General features: G+C 35.6%; 1 protein-coding gene across 4 annotated transcripts in view; it reads right to left on the bottom strand.

The window, feature by feature from the left end:
- Positions 1–20475, bottom strand: part of CHD1 (chromodomain helicase DNA binding protein 1) — a 54324-nt gene that overhangs the window by 18294 nt on the left and 15555 nt on the right. For 2 of the 4 annotated variants that reach the window (XM_064405709.1, XM_064405710.1), the window contains exons 3-18: positions 16545–16749; positions 15479–15580; positions 14109–14176; positions 12756–12905; positions 12168–12445; positions 9582–9807; positions 8618–8718; positions 8188–8366; positions 7014–7141; positions 6210–6426; positions 5436–5525; positions 4410–4600; positions 3141–3329; positions 2667–2829; positions 2106–2258; positions 1555–1626 (exon numbers count right to left, since the gene is read on the bottom strand). In XM_064405709.1, coding sequence (XP_064261779.1) covers positions 1555–1626; positions 2106–2258; positions 2667–2829; positions 3141–3329; positions 4410–4600; positions 5436–5525; positions 6210–6426; positions 7014–7141; positions 8188–8366; positions 8618–8718; positions 9582–9807; positions 12168–12445; positions 12756–12905; positions 14109–14176; positions 15479–15580; positions 16545–16749 — 2512 coding nt within the window. Of the gene's footprint in view, positions 1–1554; positions 1627–2105; positions 2259–2666; positions 2830–3140; positions 3330–4409; positions 4601–5435; positions 5526–6209; positions 6427–7013; positions 7142–8187; positions 8367–8617; positions 8719–9581; positions 9808–10050; positions 10137–12167; positions 12446–12755; positions 12906–14108; positions 14177–14546; positions 14608–15478; positions 15581–16544; positions 16750–20475 lie in introns of those variants that run through there. The other 2 variants (XM_064405711.1, XM_064405712.1) reach the window with 2 other exon arrangements.

Below are 20475 nucleotides of genomic sequence, written 5' to 3'. Positions count from 1 at the left end.
AACTTCTTTAAATACACTGATTTAAATTAAATCAAATGCTTCTTTAAATCAAATGCTGATTACCAATTTCTTTCATAAAGCTACTGACTACTCAAGTCAGTAACAGTGACTTAAAGGAAGCAGTGTCCTAAATGACGATCATTGAGCAGGACATCCCAACAAAACCAGACTGGCCACAAAAATACCAAATCTTACCGTCAAAGCCTTCAATGTTACAAAAACCCTTTCCCACCCTCCCTGCCCCAAGTCCTGGAGGACTAAACAGTCATGTCAGAGTAGGGAAAGCACTTGAGCCTACACATAACCGATTAAGAGGCAGAAGCAAAAATCTTCTCCCAAGTTCAATGCTGCTCAGCATATTCATGAACAATAGGAAAATGGGTAAGCAACAAGGAGAAAAAAACCCTGTAGGCAATATATACTTATTGAATCAGTCTTTCATAACTATGAAAGACTGTGGAGGATATTGAGGCATGCAAAAAACAACATATAAAATCCAAGCTAAAGTAAAGAAGGTTAAAAAACCCCAACCAAACCATATTTTCAGTACAGTTACAGGAAACTATACCCATTACAATAAGAAAACAGTTAAAGATTTCCAGGTAGCCTGTAGCTCAGTAACACAAAAACTCTACAAAATCCACCCCAAAATATTATGAAATTTTAGGAAACAAAAATAAAACTGAGAGCATTCTTCTTCTTCTTCTTGCTGCACCAATGCAGACTTTGTCTCAATTTTAGAAATGCATAAATTCTTCTTTATCTGAAAAATGTACAGTGTAACTGCTAAGATTTCAGAAAATGCTAAAAATGTCTATGAAAGAAATTTGAAAGAGAGTTAGCTTTTGTATTTAACATGGAGTTTGGTACTTCTCCTTCCACAAAGCAGAAAGAAGCTCAGCAGCAACTAACAAATGCTATCTTCAAATACAAATTAAACCAAACCAACATCAATGACCAACCAACCTCCTCTCCCTCAAATCTGAGTGTGTAGGACAAAAGATTTAAACCAATCCAACAGTATGGAGTAACATGCCTAACAGGAGTGCTAAATAAGGTACAAATATCCCAGTTCACAATCTAAGAGAATCATAACAGATGCCTACATACTCACCAGTTACTCACAAAGAATTGCTAGAAATCAGTACTTTATTTTTTCCATGGCATGTAACAGGTGTCAACAAATGAAGATAACAGCAATGATATTTGAAGCAAGGATATATGAAGTTCTGCCCACTGCCAAAGGATTTTTGGATACTAACTGCTTAAGTTCAGCACTTTTGTAAATATTACTAAATTCTACAGAGGAACAAAGCTGGGGTTAAAATTCTGCAGCATTTATAGAGCAATCAGCCACCACTTTCCTAATTTATGTGTTATCTACTTAATATCTTCTTAAAAAAATGTTATATAAACCTTATACTCCAGGCAGTAGCAATGAATTTTCAACCGTATTGATATATTCCTCACTTTTATCAACTCTCCCTTTTTGTGCAATGTCTTTTGGTACTTGGGAAAAAACAAAACAGATGCCCCAGGAAAAAAATACTGTACCTCTGATCCTTCTGCATTAAAATGATCCAGTGCTTGTTTCCTCAATTCCCCTTTTATTGATCCATCAAGTCTCTAGAGAGATTGAGAACTACAGTTAAAATGTAATTTTATACTGTACTCAATATCAGAGCAATTTCAATTGCCAGCTGCCAAACTATTATGTGAAGGGGAAAAAAAGTAAACAAACAGCTCACATAATATTTAATTAATTTGTTTCACTTCAAAATAACATTCATCATAGAGCCAGTCCCCTTCTAGAAAAAGAAGACATTTTTATTGACCTTTTTCTAATCAAAGGGGTAAAGGCCACATAATCACAAACAAAGGTGAAAGAGACTGCTGAAGTTCATCTTATGTAAATCCTCTACTCAGGCAGGGACAGCTAAACCATGCTGGCGAAGGTCACGTCCAAGCAGCTTTTGTACCTCAACAAGAAATAGAAATTTCATAACCTCTGGAAAACCTGTTCCACTGCTTTGGCACCTTTACAGTAAAGAAAAAAAACCTCAAGATCAAAGCTTCTTAGCAGCTATTGCTAGCAAGTTTCTTACCTGAAATGGAAATTGGCGATATTTCAGATATTCTGCCAGGATGTCCAGCATCCTTACCATCTGTGAGAAAATGAGGACTCTGTTGCCACGTTCTCGCAGACGAATCAGTAGTTTGTCAAGAAGGATTAGTTTCCCACTGCTACGTATTAAATGCTACAAAAAACAATACATTGCAAAATAAATTAATTTCAACACTAATACACACTGGGGTATGTTGGACATCCATCTGAGGTTTGCCTTTCTTTCTATTACTGTGGACAGGAAAATAAAAAGTAAATTCTTACATTCCTGAGGAATTTTACAACTTAAAACATCCATACAATAGTATGTAATTAAAACTGGGCATATTTATTTACTCAATTCTCTGTCAATTATTCAGTTCCAATTAAGAATCAAAAAATACTTCACTGTAAAACCCAACATACACATTTTATGGAAAACCTGTTTTTCCTTAATATACTTCAATAAGAACTAATGAACTGCCAAGGAACTATAAAATTTTGTGAAAACTACAGATGTAAAACTTCTCATTTCTTTTTTTTAATTGAAATGTGACACTACCTGTAAGGCCTCCTGTTTATTATAGAATTCATTATCATCTGGTGGTTTAATGAGGTAGCAATGGTTGCAACACTTCTTGAGTTCCATCATGATATTCAAAAAGCCTGAGGTACTGCCTTTTGAACCTTTGCTAAGGGCTTTGTAATTCCTGGTTAAAATCCACCTATGAAATAAGATGTACAATATTAGTAACTTCTAAATGTATGTGGAAGTAAGACAGATATAGCTGTCAAAATATGAACAAGCTAAAGAAAAAAAGCATCTCCCAAAAGAGTGTATCAATATGCCCAACAAAAGAAAACTACATAAACAGATATTAGACCAATGCAATTCTTGAGCCCTTGCTTCACAGAATTTTATTGTGAAATCCTATCAAAGCCCCAACTTCCATACAGTATACACATCACTGTAATTCAATAAATTTACACAGACATATCACTGAAACAGCAGAATATACAAAGAGTTGGTACATACTTGTAATATTGCTTCTGCAATGCACTCATTTCCATCCTCAGAATTTGCTCAACTTTAGCAGGTAAAGACTTTTCTACATCTTTTTTAACTCTTCTCAGCAGAAATGGTTCAAGTTCTTTGTGAAGACTTGCATAACCACACTCTCTTCCTTTGCCATGCTCCTCTTCAAAATCTTCCCATGAAGAAAACCTTCAACATAAAAAAGTGTAAGCGCAAAATAGTGACATACTGTGAACACCCCGATGAAGCAAAATTCAGGAAGAAAGGTAATACAGACACAGAACATGTATACATACACCACAAAAACATATATACATTCAGATTTCTTCCCTGCTCCCTTCTGTTTCATCCCACTTCTGAATTTTCATATCCCAAGAAATCCCAGATACTGTGCCTGTAAATAGAGTAATGGAATTTTCCAAAAATGTCTACAGAACAAAGACATCTGATTACACAATGGAAATGAAATGTTCTTATTTTTCTGCAAGGACACTTGTCTAGATGGTTGCAGAAAAGTCCATTATTATATTTTATCAAGACAGCACAAAAAGCCAGCTCCACATCCAGAGAGTGTGCAAGAGAACAAGAACATACTTAAAAATTTGTGTCTTTCAGCTTGTACGGTTTAGCTCATGTATAACTATTGTCTGTACTAACAGACTTGGAGAATGGAGTTTATGATCAAACAAATGAATAATGGCTATCCAACCTCAGTGGCTTTGCACGTAATGTTCTGTATAATCCATAGCTCAAATTAAGCAGAGCTATGGTGCTTGGGATTTACAAGATGTCTGACAGGAACATGTGCTTTCACACATGACCTCTAGTTTACCTTAGGTTTAAACAAGTCAGTACAAAATCAGGCCAATGCAATAAACGTACTGTATTCAAAAACACCTGGGAAAACCAGCTATCTGATTGAATTATAGGGTATTTGTCATCTTGACAAATTTGTTTTCATCAATAGTACTACGTATGAAAAATTTCATTCTTCTTCTCCCAGAGCAAATCTACATGGTTTTTCTCTTAGGCTAAGACAAAGCGTTTTTCCCAGGTTCTGACCCACACATCAATTCATCACTTTTGTTAAAATGGAAAAAGGTGACATCTTCTACCAGCATAACTTACCTAAAGCAGCATCAAAAGATACATGCATTTACTTTATGTAGGATATTTAAGTTATCTTTCAGTACAATTCCCTAGTTCTACTGATTCTCACATCACTACACTACTTTGCCATGAACAACTTAATAGAAAACTCTTTCTTACTTTTCTGGCATGATGAAGTGGAGTAAAGACCAAAGCTCTTTGAGGGAGTTTTGCAGAGGTGTTCCAGTAATAAGAAGACGATGGTTAGACTTAAAGTCCATTAAAGTTTTGTACAGGAGAGAGTCATCATTTTTTAAACGATGAGCTTCATCAACTCCTATGAATGCCCAATTCAGACCACCAAGGAATGACTTGAAAAGGAAATGGAGAAGGAGGAAACTTTATTCAAATCAACCCATTATGTGATTTTCCACATAATACAAACAAGCTATAAACCCAATCATTTCTTGATTTATTTTAATAAAATAACAGCTATATGTTTTTAGTACTAATTATGGCTTTTACATTTCCAGGTTCAATGAAAAGCTGCGTATCATCCTAAGAAAACATTTATTATTTTAAAAAATGCCCAGAAGTCTGACCCAATTTTTTTAAAATGGCACAGAATAAAAATCATTATTGACTTCTTCCCATACAAACAAATGAAGGAAACAAAGTCAAGTGCTTCTTGAATATCTCTATCAATTTCCACATACTGTTAGAAGTATTAACAATAACTCTGTGTCCTCTCACTTCACAGGCAGTATTAATACATATGCACATACTACTGTATGCAGAGTATCACAGAAAAACTATATGGGATTTCCTAGTTTTGGGATTAAGGTTCTGTTAGATTCTGTTTCAGTTCCTTGAGGTGGTCTGCAAAGAAGCAGAGCATGAAGCTGACAGGAGATCATTACAGCATTGAGACTCTCAAGCAAACTGAAGAAAATTAAGTGTTACCCACCTCACAAAATGGAAAAAGGCTGAAAGCCTCACCACAGGTATGTAAAATCCAGAAATGCTTAAAATAAGAAAAGACCCCCAAGAAACAAAAACCAAAACCCCAAACTACACACTATCGTAGCAAAAACTATCATATTCTCCATAAATTTAATGGGTCATAAGTCAAATATATGCAAGTCTAAAGCAAATTATTCTATACTGGGGAAATTATTTTTTCTCTTCCCACAGAAGGGCAATTACCTTATCCTTTAGCAAAATTTCATATGTTGTTAAGAGTATGTTAAATTTCAATCGTTTGGTCTGTGGATGCATCCATTCGTGAGTTCTTATCTACAAAAAGAAACAAGTAAACTATAAGCTGCAGAAAAAAGGTCTTGCTAACTGTAATCAATTAAAATACTGCAACAATGTATACATTTACTAGTATAAAGCAATATGATAATGGAACAGAAGGACAACACACACATATATAACATTTATATATATGTAACATATAAACATATATACATGTTAACATATACATTTTATACATAAATATGTACATAAGCATATGCACATGTATATATGTATATATATGTGTGTGTGTATATATATATATATATGTATACATACATACACATACATAACAGACAAGAACTTTTTACTTTAATGGGTAAGATCAATAACATTAACAAACCAATAACCTTTCAGGAAATAAAGTAATATCATGACTGGCATTCTTATATACTTATTTTCACTATATCCACCTAAATAATCACATGGGAGAAGGTAACTGGTTTTCAAATGCAAGACAATTTTTTTTAAATTCTGTCCACTATTAAGCAGAAAGGGAATCTCTCACACACATTTACATGAGATCAAAATCCAAGCCTTCAATTCACATTTTAAAGACATAGGGCTTCAGCAAATATTTGCTCTGTCCCAACCAAAATACTTGAGATACACAGATAATAAAAATATGAAGTATGTCTTGTTTACGTACAAGACTTTCCAATGACAAGGCGAAGTACTCACCATATTTCTACTGGTTATGTCTCCTAAGTAAACTACAGCATTCATCTGAGGAGCCCAGGTTTGAATCTCTCTTTGCCAAGACGTCAAAGTAGAAAGTGGCACAACCAACAAGAAAGGCCCATACAATTGATGCTCATGAAACAGATAGTTCAGAAAAGAAATTGTTTGTATTGTTTTACCCAGACCCATTTCATCTGCGAGAATACAGCTATTCCCTCTAAAGAAAAGAAGAAAAAAAAAGGAAACAAAGCTATTTAGGGGACATGTGGAGATGGAGAAGGTTTGGATAAAAAGAAATCATTATCTTTTGAGCATAAAACCCAATCATAACAGTTTTCAAGATTTTACTACTATACATTTTTAAGATATTTATTTACATTGTTTTTGCATCAAAAGATTTCCAATCCCTCCTAACCCCCTGAATTAACAAAAAGGTTGCAAGTAGTCCTCCTGAGGCTAATTTTTAAATTTTAACAGTAATGCTGACATTCCATATATGTTTGTTTGGCTTTTCTCATTTTACTGTTTTAGGTCTGTCGGTTGTTTTAAAAATATTACTTATTCCATTGAAACTAAAATCAAAGTAATGACATATCTTAGCTGTTTTTTGTTGAGAATGGCCATAAAATGATAACTTGGTACTACTTAGATCAAAACCAGTCCCTTTAGACCTCTATTTGAGGTCTATTTTGAGCTTACAGTATGGAAGTTTCTGATTTAAAAGAACCAAACTACCCAACAGAAAAAAACATTTCAATACTTTACAGACGCTTGCAATTTACAAACAAAATTGAGACTCCTTACTTGCACCATGAGTGAGCAAGCCAATTCAACCCATTTAACTGATAATCTCTTAACTCTAAACTTTCATGTCCTCCAATGTAAGATGGTTGTTTTTTTAGTGCAACAAACCGTGGCCTTTGTTTTAGAACCTGTGAAAAGCAAATTGATCATCAGTCAATGATTGAACTGTAAGTGAAATTACCAAAAGATGTTCCTATAGAAAAAGTAACAGCAGGTATTTACTAGCTCATCAACTCTAGTTTTTATCCAGGCTATATAAAAAACCAGCAAGCAATTATCAAGTTGAAACTAGTTTGATTGCGAATCCAAATGTCACAACATGAGTGACATTAACTCAGTCAAAGTTTTCTTTTAAAATAAACTACAATACTAAACAAATCCATTTCTGAATGCTAGTAAAAATGCAGGGGACTGGCATCTACAAAACCTACCCTCAATAGTGCTATTGTCCATACATCCTACTATACATCATTATTGGTATTCTAAAAAAACTTTTAAAAAAAATCATAATCGGTATTTCATATGAGAATTAAAAAAAAAATAAAAAACAAAAAACAAACACATTTTTACTATTATAACTGATGTGGTAGCTTGAACTTGGCCAGGAGCCAAGCTGCCACCCAACTGCTTACTCACTTTCCACCCTAGAGGGACAAGAGAGAAATGAGAAGGTAAAAGTGAGAAAAAAAATTGTGGGTCAAAATAAGGAGTCTACTGGTGAAGGAAAAACACACACCCAGTTAAAAAACAAAACAAAAAACCATAGAAAAAAAAAATCCCAGAGTGACAGAATGAGTCACACATCAATTCATCAGCAGACTGGTGACCAAAAAATCTCCAGGCAACAGGCAGCCCCTGCTCAGCCCACTCAATTTATTGTTGAGTAAGACATTAAACGGCACCACGCACCTCTTTGGTCAGACGGGGTTCAGCTGTTACTGGTGTGCTCCCTCCCAGCCTACTCATGGTGGGGATGACACAACAGGACACAGAGAAGTCACTGTGCAAGCACTGTTCAGTAACAGCCAATAGGTGTTACCAAAACCATTTGGTCACAAACATAAACCACAGACTGTAAAGGCTGCTATGCAGAAAATTAACCCTATCCTAGTACAGACCCTGTACTGATCATCAGTACAACTCATTATAAATCCATTGTAAATTACCTACTCACCTTGCAATCTTTAAAGGGAGTGGTCTTGGATTGATTCCTGCTGAAGTATTCATCAATGCGTGACTGAAACTTTTTGGCAATGAGAGCTCCATCTTCCCAGCTACATTCAGAATAAGGCAGACCCTGCCACTTACAATAGTAGTCTGGATAACCAGCAGCTGATTTCTGATTTGAATGAGCTGCAAAAATGCACCAGAGTTCTGATCAGCATTTTACTTCTGTACTGTAGGAAAACATTCATTTTACGTAATAATGCAACAGAAGCTAGACCCATACAGACAGCCTGACAGCTCTTCTCTTTACCTGAAGTTTTGTTTTGGATTAAAATTTTGTGATATCAATATTTTACATTTCTTAACTACAAACACAAGACCACTGAGAACATACAGAATCCCTGACATTGATTTCTGTCCACAAGTTTGTAACATACCAATTATTCTTTCCACTATCTGGTATTGTTTATGTAGATCATCTGTAAGCTCCTGCTGGCAGTTGTAATATTCCACATCTTCTGGGGAAGCATTTTTCAGCCTGGAGCAGGAATTAATTCACAACAGTTATTACACCATACACTTCTAAAACTAAGAAAATTCATCAACCGTACAGCTCTGAATGTAATTATCCTACAAATCTTGGCTGGAAAGTTTTTTTGAAGGAACAACTTAAAAATCCCTACTACAAAATGGCTGCATCTGGCCTCAGTGCCTCACCATTAATGACTGAAAATACATTTATCACTGATAATTAGTATTCTCCATTAGTTGCTTGGCTAGTACAACTGGTAGCTGTAGTAGCTATGTCTCTAGATAAGCAGTACACTTTGCAGGTTATTTCCATGGAATAGTAGTCAGGGTGGCTCACTCTGTAAGAATACATCTAATGATTAGTTGCTAAAAATCCCACCACCATTCATTGATTTTATTAAACATAGTAATAAAACTAGGCACCAAAGAGGTGACTTTAAAATGCATATATTTCTTCATGGTTTTTATTCTCAAGCTTCAACCTCAGGTTTCAGTGAAGAAAACTGAATTCTTCAAAGTTACCTGAAATGGCTAATGCACCAAGAAAACATTGATCCTTGCAGCAATTCTTGAAGAAATACAATCAAAATAAAATGGGAAAATTACCAAAAGCTACAATTTATTATTCATTTTTAAATACTACTCATCTTGTTAAAACTCCATTTATACCATACAGACACATACCCCCACACTAGATTCAGAGAATTATGTTACTGGACCATGTTAAAGGGGCTTTGGCTTTCAAAGTTTTTGTCTTCCCATTGCACAGACACACAAAGTTATGTCCTCAAAACCAGGTAACAGGTCTCAGAAACACAACAGAATACCTATAGTGTTTCAAAATAAGTATCATAAAAAGAATAGATTCACCATCGTTTTGTTTCCTGATCCTTTTTCTTGTAATTGTCCAGTTTCTTCATTCCTTTAACATTTTGTTGCTTCAGTGTTTCCTCTGTTTCCCAAGTGTTATGGATGTGTGACCAACCTTTCCATTTAATAAGATATTGTACTTCTGCTGGCTCCTTTGATTTTTCAAACCCAGCATTTGGGTCACCATCTGCCTCAACTGCATATATTGTGGTTGCAGCACCTGTGGCTGAGAAAGAAATCACATCATATGCCTTCAGTAAGTACATTGTCGTAAGTTAACCAGTTAGAAGAAATGCAGTAAAGTAATTGGTGGTAATTTTAGATGAGCATATACTTGACTTGTGTCTACTGCACTAATGTCATTACTATTATTTGAAAGACTATGATGTAGATATATTAAGACATGCACAAGCAGTCAAGAGAATAAAAGAGCAACCAAAACTTCTACACCTACCCTGCAATATCTTACCTTTCCTCATGAAAATTTTATCTGTATTCCTGTATTTAAAGCAGTCACTAGGGAATGCTCCACACTAAAACTGCTTGCCATCTTCTATTACACTACTTATCTCTGAGCATAAAAAAAAAAATCTGATGTTATGTCTGATCAGCCTCAAGACATAAAAAACCTACTAACAGGGACGCTATAAATCTCCTTTTTCCTAAACAAGATTGTTGCTTGTCCTGCCTCTGTTATCTTACGAGGCAAAAATTATAAAGTACAGATTAAATACAGACTGTATTGTAGCTGCAGCACACTAGCAGCAGGAAACAGGCTCATTTTGGTGTGGACAGGTTACAGAATCACAGAATATTCTGGGCTGGGAGGAACCCACAAGGATCATAGAGTCCAACTCTTAAGCCTGTATAGGGATCAAACCCCTGACATTACTACCATCTAGCTCTCACCAAGTGGTGTTGATAAGGAAAGCAAGCTGCTGGAGCAGATAAACTCTAACAGAGAGGCAATGCCAAAAAAGCAGCAACATCATCTGTGTAGGAAGAATGAAAGCAGATTAGTTCCTAAGGCTTTGACCACAGCAGTAACACCATACACTGGATATGAGATAGCATGGGAGAGGGAATTAGAGAGAAAAGAAGAGTACAAGTTCTGAGAAGGGTCAATAATTTAAGACACTAGATACAAGTAATGGAAAAACATAGCCCTGAAGGGGGCTCAGCATTTGGGCAGGGTTTTTTCATGTGTTTGTTTAGATAATTAAGAGTAGTAGGGGAGAACAGGTTACCTGGGACAAGGAACAGGCTGAGGTACTCAACAACTGCTTTGCCTCAGTCTTCACTAGCAAATGACTCAGCCACACCAGAGGAAGAAAAGGCAGGAAGAGAATGGGAGAAGGAAGAATCACCCACTCCAGGAAAAGATCAAGTTTGAGACCAATTAAGGACACTGAAAGTGCACAAGTCCATGGGACCAGATAAGATACATCTACAGGTCCCGAGGGAAATGACGGAGGAAATAACTAAGCCACAACCATAATCTTTGAGGTCACAGTGGTTCAGGGGAGTTCACACTAACCAGAAAAGGAGAAATATAAACCTCATTTTTGAAAAAGAGAAAAAAGGAAGACCCCAGGCCCTGGGGTCCCCATGGTAAGAAGGATGTGAGCTTTCTGGAGTACATCCAGAGGAGACCACCAACATGGTAAAGAGGGCTGGAACACCTATGGTATGAAAACAGGCTGACAGTTGGGGCTGTTATGCCAGGAGAAGAGAAGGCTCTGGGGAGACCTTGCAGCACCTTCTAGTGCCTAAAGGAAGCTATAAGAAGGCTGGGGAGGGACATTAGACAAGGGTACATAGTAGTAGGACAAGAGGTAATGACTTTAAACTGAAGGAGACTTAGATCAGGTATTAGGAAGAATTCTTTGCTATGAGGGGGGTGAGGCATCATAAGTGGTTGCCCAGCTATACCCAGAGAAGCTGTTGATTCACCATGCCTGGAAGTAAGTGTTCAAGGCCAGGTTAGATGGGTCTTTGACCAAACTGGTGTAGTAGAATGTATACCTCCCAATGACAGAGAAGTTGGAATTAGCTGATTTTTAAGGTCCCTTCCAACCAAAACCATTCTAAGAGTCTATGATTTTAACTTGCAGGCTCAAATACAAAGCATTTTAGATTTTTTTGTAGCCATTCCACACATTGTTCTGTATTTGTACTGCAGTAACTGAAATCCTTATTTCAGTGGTTCAGCCGTACCAACAGTGTCTCACAATGTTCAGACTAGTCAGCTCTCCCATGTAAGTCTGCTTCCTCCACTGCATTGTACATAATGTGTACTGATCAAGTACCACTGAACTGTACAAACAGTGTCATAACAACATGATGTGCACTCATGCAATACAGAGCTATCTTCCACCTGATTTTTATCTTCTACTTAGGTATGCAATTTTTCTGTATTCTGCAATACTTAGAAAGGAATAGAAGCATTCTTATGAATATAAAAGATGACACAGTATGACTTCTTTGTAACTTTAAAACTATTGCTTTTTAACCTATAGATGAGAATATGCATTGAAGTTGCACCATGATCTTAATAAGGATTTTAAAAACACTTTAAAAAAATACCTCCTCTACGGCCAACCCGACTATCCATAAATTTCTCTATAGTTTCAAATTCATCTTCTTCAGGTTGTGGAACATCTTCTCCACAAACTTCTAGCAAATCATCAGAATCCGTCTTGGTTTCTTCAGCTTCTTTGTAACTAATGTTGACTGTTGCCTGGCGACGAGATCCCCTCTTATCATAATCATCATCATCATCCTCCTCATCATCATCATCCTCTGAAGAATCAAGTTGCCTCTTTTTTGGTCCTGCACTCTTTTTCCCAGTTTTTGGCTTAATTCTTCAAGACAATAATGCATGACACAACAATGATGTTTCAACAGAGGCAACAAGAAATTTTCTGCATTGTTTTCTGAATACATGTATTTAATGAATGTTCAATTACTCAGCTTTCGTTTAAAGCAGACAGGAAAAGGTATTCACTAGAAAGCATTAATATATTATCATATTATGTATATTTTAAAAAATCACTTTTTTTTTCCTCTCAGTAAGTATACCACCATTCTCAGGTGCATGCATAGTAGTAGTAAATACTCAATTGTTTTTTAGAAATAGTTTAGAATAGAGCATTCAAATCCCCAACTTCTTACCTGGTTGGAGGTTTCCGGCTTTTGACCTTGTTTTTTGGCTCATAGTCAGATTCACTCTCTTCACAGCTGCTTTTCTCCCTGTCTTCCCCCGATTCAGAATCCGAACCTGTTCCCGACACTGACCCTGATCCTGACATTTGCCAGTCTTCACTGTACATGATGAAAGACAAAACAGGAATTTCATGTTGTTGCATTTTTTAGCACAGTTATTCACCCATGAGGGATCTGCTGTAATTTCAAGACTCTTCACAGAAATAAAAATCTTCTAACAGTTATTTCAATTGATGAGACAGAAATTCATCCTCAGTGAATACTAGGTAAGTTAAAAAAACGTCCAATGGCATCACAGGGATTTGGACTAAGAGGTAGATTTAAAATCTAATATAACAACAAAAATCTGGATTTCTATATAAATTTCAGCATGAAGAAATTAGTTAACATGGCATGCTAGAAAATAAGTCTACCTGCTAAGATACATATTCATCAGAAGTTAGACATGTTCAAATCATGAAGTCCTATCATACTTTATGATTTGAACATGTCTAATATGAGACTCTGGAGAGTCTCGTATTGTCTAATGCCTATGGTCCCATGTGAAGAATCAGCAACTTTGGCACAAGAATTGAAAATTAACAGAGGCAGATTTGAGAAATGCAGAAAAACCTGAACTGCAGCAACTAGTGAGTGGCACTGGCTCCCAAAAGCTTCCACTAAACTCTCACATCAGTGCTTCACAGCCAGGCAAGGTACTATGAGTAAGACACTTGTAACAGAGTAGCAGGAGTTTCTGGTTTCTGCTTAACTGAGATTTTTTACTTTGTGACAGGAAAGATGAGATACAGTATCTTTATTCAAACTCTGACTTTATACAAGATAATTCAATCTTAATAGTTTAAATAACAATTTAATTGAGTTATTTCATATCAAAACTACAATAACTTTTAAGCATGTCCAAGGAAAGGAAAAAAAGGAAACAAAAAGCAATCCACAAAAAGATAAGCCATCTAGCATTAACTAAGGGATTCTAACTTGAATTTTCTTTGAGACAATCTATTTAAGTAGTTTCCTAGGTCTACAAGAATTTTTATGGAGGCCCTCCAACTCAAAAGTAAACTGCAACAAAGTATTTTAGAAATAAAAGCACTGACGTTTTCAAACAATACTGCAGACTTTTTTGCTGAAAAACTAGTGTGATAGAGATGTTCATTTTTAAACTACAAAATTGGAAATGAAAGATCAAGACAAATTAAGAAGAGAATTTAAGCATTTCAAGAGTGAGGAAATCAAACATAAGTTACAAGCATCTGTCTCTATAATAAAAAATGTGTGCTATAACTTAGGAAAATATCTTACTCTTTATGTGTTTTCTTCTTGGAATCACTGGAGGAGTCATCTTCTGAATCTTCACTACTTGAGGAGTCCTGCAGGGGAATGAAATAAACCAAAGGCAATTCATTTTTACAAAAACAATTATGTAAAAATCTTCTAACAGGTAGATTTTGAAAAGATACATCAGTTTCCACTTTCAAATTTGAGGCATATTATTCATATTTTACCCTCTTTATGCCTTGCAATTTAGCTGTTTGAATATTGCTATTGTTTTTGTATTTATTAATCTATGACTACACTGTGCCAATGCCACTCTGGAGAACACCACACGAAACTGCCATCTTAAAAAATCAACATTGTGCCCACACAAAAACAGTCATGGTGTAAGCTGCTCCACATTACTCAAGATGATGTCACTGTAAAATTCCTAATGAAATCTCCTACCCTCAAGAGCTTTCTCACCTTTCATATTCGTTCACATTAAAACACCAGTTTAAGACAATTTTGAGAATAGCATATCCCTTCTTTCTTTACACTAGAAGAAAAAAACAAGAAACTTCTTAAAGCTAGGTTTTCTTAAGGCCAGTCTCATCGCCTTAAACTTAGTTTAGAATAACTTTTATCCTGAAAAGTATCTTTCTGGAAGATAGTGCCAAACAGGTGTAAATTAACATTTCAATGATACATGATTAAGTTTTCTTTTTAAAAGATGAGCTGCTAAATCAGACAAAAACAGAAATTCAACCAAATGAGTGTGACTACATTACAAAGTCTTTGTAATACAAGACAAAAAGACAGCTTTACAAATAAATTACATTTCATAGTTCCAATTAGTGTTCTTAAAAGATATTCCTACTGCAAAAAGTCAGTATTTCTTTAGCCTATGATTTAGGTTTTGAAATACAGGCCTCATTCTTAAAATACAAGAATTCTTTTGCAGTAACTATTACAAGATGTGTAAAAATTAGTTTTCTACTTAATATGGAATTTCTGAAAACTACAGCAGACATCTTTTCCAAAAACACATTGAAAAAATAATTTAGCATTTTTATTGTCTTTACAATAAACTCAAGAAGCTAGAAATACAATGTAAGTCAGTACTGTGTGGTTTGAAAATTTTGTCTAGAGAACACAGAATAGCTACCTAAAAAAAGCGCTTTTTTAGGTAGAATCAAGACTGCTAAAATTTTGGAACAACTCACTTTGGAAACAAGTAACCAGAGGTATCTTTACTTTTCTGCATTAAAATGTCAGTTACTTGAATATTACCTTTGTAGACTAACCCCAGCCTTCTATGCACACTCAGAGAACATGAACTTGCCCTATGTAATTTTATTGCAATGTGTAAGACAATGAGACAGCAATGTGTACATTTTAAAAATTACATTAATCACCTCTTCTGAAACACTGTCTGATGAGGCTGCCTTTTGTTGTTGCTGCTTCTTGAGTACTCCTGATCTTTGCACGGCAAGTATACTTGGACTAGACTTCCAAAACTGAACAGGAAGAGATGCACGAGTCAGATAAACATACTGAAAATCTCCAGTTTACCACACATGCTTTTCCTAAGTAGCATCTTAATTTTATCAATTAAAACATTTCACTACAAAAAAATTCACTACAAAACATTAACATTAACTAACAATATCAGACAGCTTTTTAAAGTCATAAGATTTCTACAAAACAGAATGTTATATGCTAATCACCAGGATAATTACTGATATATGTTTAACTATAGTTGTATAGATAATTGTTAAAACAAAACTTTAAATTCACACAGATAAATTCTTTCAGACTGCTAAACTGCTACGATTTTGTTTCATACAGTAATAGTTAAACATATGGGAAAAAACATAACAGAGAATCCTTAACAGTCTTCAGTTCTTAGTGTGTCTCATCTGTAACTACCTTCATAAATATGGTATACCACTCCTTAAACGTGGGAGAGTACATGTAATTCTGGCCCACTGGATTGAAGAGATTTCTCAACACCACTTTTTTCCTGCTTTTAGCAGACTTCCTTATAAAGCTAACTGTATGAAATTTTTATACAATTATTTATAGATACAATGAAACCAAGCATTTGAGAAACAATATAAAAACAGAATTCAGGAACAACAATACATGTTATCTTTCTCTTCCATAACTTTCAGTAAATTAGCACATGCTTCTGTATGATGAAATCTAGGTAGCCTTTTAACTGAAAATACTCACAAATGTGAGAATTTTAAAAGCACAAATTTAAATACTTATATGAGAAACTTGCCCAATGTTTAAGGCAGCAAAATACACACTTTCACTAACCCAATCAAGCTAAAATCTAATTAAGAACACTTCATTACCTATTTTTTTTATATGAGCATTGCTCTTTAAAGTATTTTTTTAGTATTTCCTTGCCAGCTTTTTAGTATTTCCTTTGCCATTTCCTTGCCAAAGGATTCATTTATGTATCTTGTTTACCTCAGATCCATCAACTTTTGGTGGTTTAGATTGAATTTGTTTCTTCTCTCTAGGTGTGTCAGACTCTGATTCTGACTGAGTGCCTGACTCTGAACCAGAGTCAGAGTCACTGCTGCCTGACTGGCTGCTGCTTCCATCACTACTACTTCCAGAGCTTGAACCAGATCCAGAGGCTGATGCTGATCCAGAATCATCATCTGATCGGCTGCAACGACAAGTCAGTAGGACATTACGCAACTGCCAAAGCAGCAGGATTAAAAGAAAAAAAAAAGGTCACCTTAGCTTTACCTATAACTCAACTGCTAAGTTAGACCAGACAAATGGGTAGCACACAAATGGAGGCAGTTGACAAAATAAGGTGAGTTGAATAAAGCTAAAAATAAACAGGGAATAAGAATTTAAAGTGTAATTACATACTCTATGTGACACATACAGCAGTGTCATACAGGGGAATTAAAAGTGGTAGAAATGCTTGGTAGCCATACAAACTTGAGCTTCACCCCCTTCAAAATCCCTGCTTAGCGCCATCAAATGCCATATTAGCTAATAGTTTAGTCTACTTCACAAAAGACTACCCAGTATTGTTTTCAATATTCATAAAGCCACGGTAGTCCTTAAAACAAAACACTACACAGACCGTGGTGTTCTGTTAAAAGAGAAGCACAAACTTCTCCCACAGAGACAACTCTGATTTTGTCAGAGGTGGTATGACTTCTGCCAAAGCACTTTCCTTGGCATACACTTGAGCTGTCTAAATTATTTAATCTGTATATTCATTTTACACCAGATTTAACATAATTAGAACACACAATAATTAAAGATACTTCTTTTATAATTTTAGCATTTGTTTTTCACAGAGTAGATGAGTTTGAAACTTTAGGAAAATTCCTTACCAGATTAATACTATATTTCAAAAATAACATGAGAAAGAAACACCACATAGCAAAATAATTTCTAATTAAGTACACACTGACATGAATGCTGAAAAACCAGAGTAAACATGACACTGGAACTGAAAATGTTAAAGTCAAAACTGTATCAAAGCCCAGCTGGTCTCTGCCAGCACAACTCATCAGGCTGACAGTCAGCTGGAGGTGAGGTGAGGGAGAGGGAAGATTGATCATTTGTCCCAGAATATACTCAACCGTCTATTTTAGAACTGCAGAACAAAGCAAAATCACTCCTCTTCTTTTGCTGCCACCAACAAAACTGTGCCAGAAAAAAAGAAATGAAGCTATTCATTAACAGATCCCTGCAGAGTGCACCTCCATCACCCATCTGCAACCAGCAACCAGGAAAATGAAGAGCAGCAAACTAAACACAGTGAAGCTTCCTTGCCCTGAAGGGCAAGATGTGGAGAAACATGTTGCTACTGGGTTCCTTGCACTTGCTGAGAGGAAAGCTGGGAAACGAAGGCTGCTCCGAAATTTCTAATTTCTTTCATCAAAGTCTTACTTCAGGCATGGTGGTGTAACACTAACTCCACTTGCCCAAAAAGCAGGTTACAGAATATGATGATACAATATATGACAGGAGGTTAAATTACACCAGAAATTAATGACACTCTGTGATTGTCTTCTTAAGAGAAGTAAAACTATTGTAATAGAGTTTTTGCACACAAATATTACCTTACTTTAAATACTAGGTGAATTGCACCTTTATAAAATAACCATATTTCTCAGCAAAGCAAAGTGCCATAAATATATGGCAGACTACAGAAGGCAGCACTAACTGTAAATGAAGATATATAGAAGAAAACTCAGCATGAGAGACACAAATAAGTACCAGCCAAAGTTCCAGTCATAGAAAGCTACCAAAAACATGTAAATCCCACAGAATCTTGAAGGAGGGGAAAGGAATCAAGTACCTTCATGCAGGACAAGGCTTGCTCAAAGAGGACATTAACAACATGGATTACAATCAAAAACTTATGCAAAACACCAAGCCATATGGATGGTAATTAATTTAGCTTCCATATAGCAGTAAAATAATTCACACATACTAACACAGTACTAACCATAGGTTTAACTGCATACAGAGACAGAGGCAACCAAAACTAAGTGCCAGTTTTCTAAGGTAGCATGGGGAAACTAACAGTGCAATAATACATCTTGGTCAACTTGCTAACACTGCAAACCAGACAGAGAAGAGAATGTTGGAGATAAAAGAAAATACGAAAAAAAATTTAGTTTACTTAGATACATAAGCAAGAATTACACTTATTAGACGGAATCACAGAATCATCAAGATTGGAAGAGACTTTCAAGATCATCCAGTGAACCCAGCATTATCACTGTAATTCCTAAACCCTATCACCCAGCACCAGACCAAATGCCTCTTGGACATCTCCAGGGACAAACAATTGGGGAAATTTTAAGTCGTTTTATGTTCTTCACAGGAATTGAGTGTAAGTTCAAAACCAAAAGGACTAAAACAGGGAAAATCAAAGTCTAGTGGATAATGCTATTTAGCTGGGTTTTTTTTGCATTGAGCTCTACAGCAATGCCAGATTTTCTTATTTACTAAGGGATCAGCTAACTATCATCTAAGGTCTCTGTTAAACAATACCAATGTGTCAACATGTGGATATTGATGTAGATCATACAGTATTCAAAGAAAAGAACATGGGCTCCTTATCTTGCCAGCTAGCTCTCATCAAAGCTCTGAGTCTGGTAATGAATTTCCATTAGGCTTATAAGAAGGATCGGCAAAGTAACAGCTATTCCATAATCCTTGCTTCTCAAAATAGATTGGCCTGATTTGGAGAAGAGCAGCCTAATACAACTCAACTGCATCACAACTCACAGTAACATCGACAAAGAGTAAAAATCTTAATTCAACTGCATTACTAATAAATGCAAGACTACAAAACAAATCTCCACATAGAAGTAAAAGGAATGAGGAGAGAAATTACAAGAAATCACAAGAAGAAAAAACAAATAAAAAAGTTCACCACAACTGATTTAGAGGTGCCCTATATGATAGCATGTATGAAGGACAATGTAGGATCCCTACCAGAGATTAACACATGATACACAAAACAGAAAAAATAGTCAAATGAAATTAAAACATATAGCGCCAATAATAACTTACTAGGCTTTCTTATCCCAGTGTCAAATCAGAACAAGGAAAGGGGAAAAGACAAACTGAGTAGCCTGAAATAATTTTACAACCAGGGTAACAGCAACAACTTGCTGAAACATTTATCAAAGCTTAGTTATCTATGTCAGTTTACATACACGCATAAAACATTTTATATTAACTCATAAAAAGCACTACAGGAGCTCAAACACACACTGCTAGTCTAGGTTGGGAAGAGACTACTTCAACTATAATCATCCAAATTAATGCAGTTGTGTGAAACTTGTGTGAACTGTAAGTTCTGCCTGTGCACCACATAGTCCCAGATATCTTCACGGAACTACAGCATGTATTAAAAAAATAGGTAAGAATAACAAATAGGTTTTCATTTCTACTGTTGACTTAGCAGTTGACTTCTTCCGGTCGACTCGCTACAGAACAAGTAACTGACAGTTTCTTTTATCATGTACTTTCATACACTGAAACTTGGAGGCACAAACTCTACAAAGTCACTATAAGTCAGAAACCTAAAGCTCTTGTTTGCAAAGGAGGTAGAAAGTCGAATAATAAATAAGCTCTGCATAAAGACAATTGCAGATCTTTAAGACAAGCAGCACTGCATGAGATGTAACACCTGCAAATCCCCAATAGCTGTAACAGTCCATACATCAAACGACTTTCCTCCAGAGAAATATGAAGGATTTGAACCAACAGTAACAGAGATGGGGCACATAAGGCAAAAAAACGCACCTACAGCAAGAACTACTGGTTTAGGGCTCAGTTTTCAGTGTGTGAAGTATTTTCAATATTACAGAGAAAATGAGTATTGTTCCTCCTATAAGTCAAGAAT

The sequence above is a fragment of the Passer domesticus genome, chromosome Z (assembly GCF_036417665.1).
Source record: "Passer domesticus isolate bPasDom1 chromosome Z, bPasDom1.hap1, whole genome shotgun sequence".
Taxonomy (NCBI): Eukaryota; Metazoa; Chordata; class Aves; order Passeriformes; family Passeridae; genus Passer; species Passer domesticus.
Note: the sequence above shows the minus strand (reverse complement) of the source record. Positions and strands in the feature narration are given on the sequence as shown.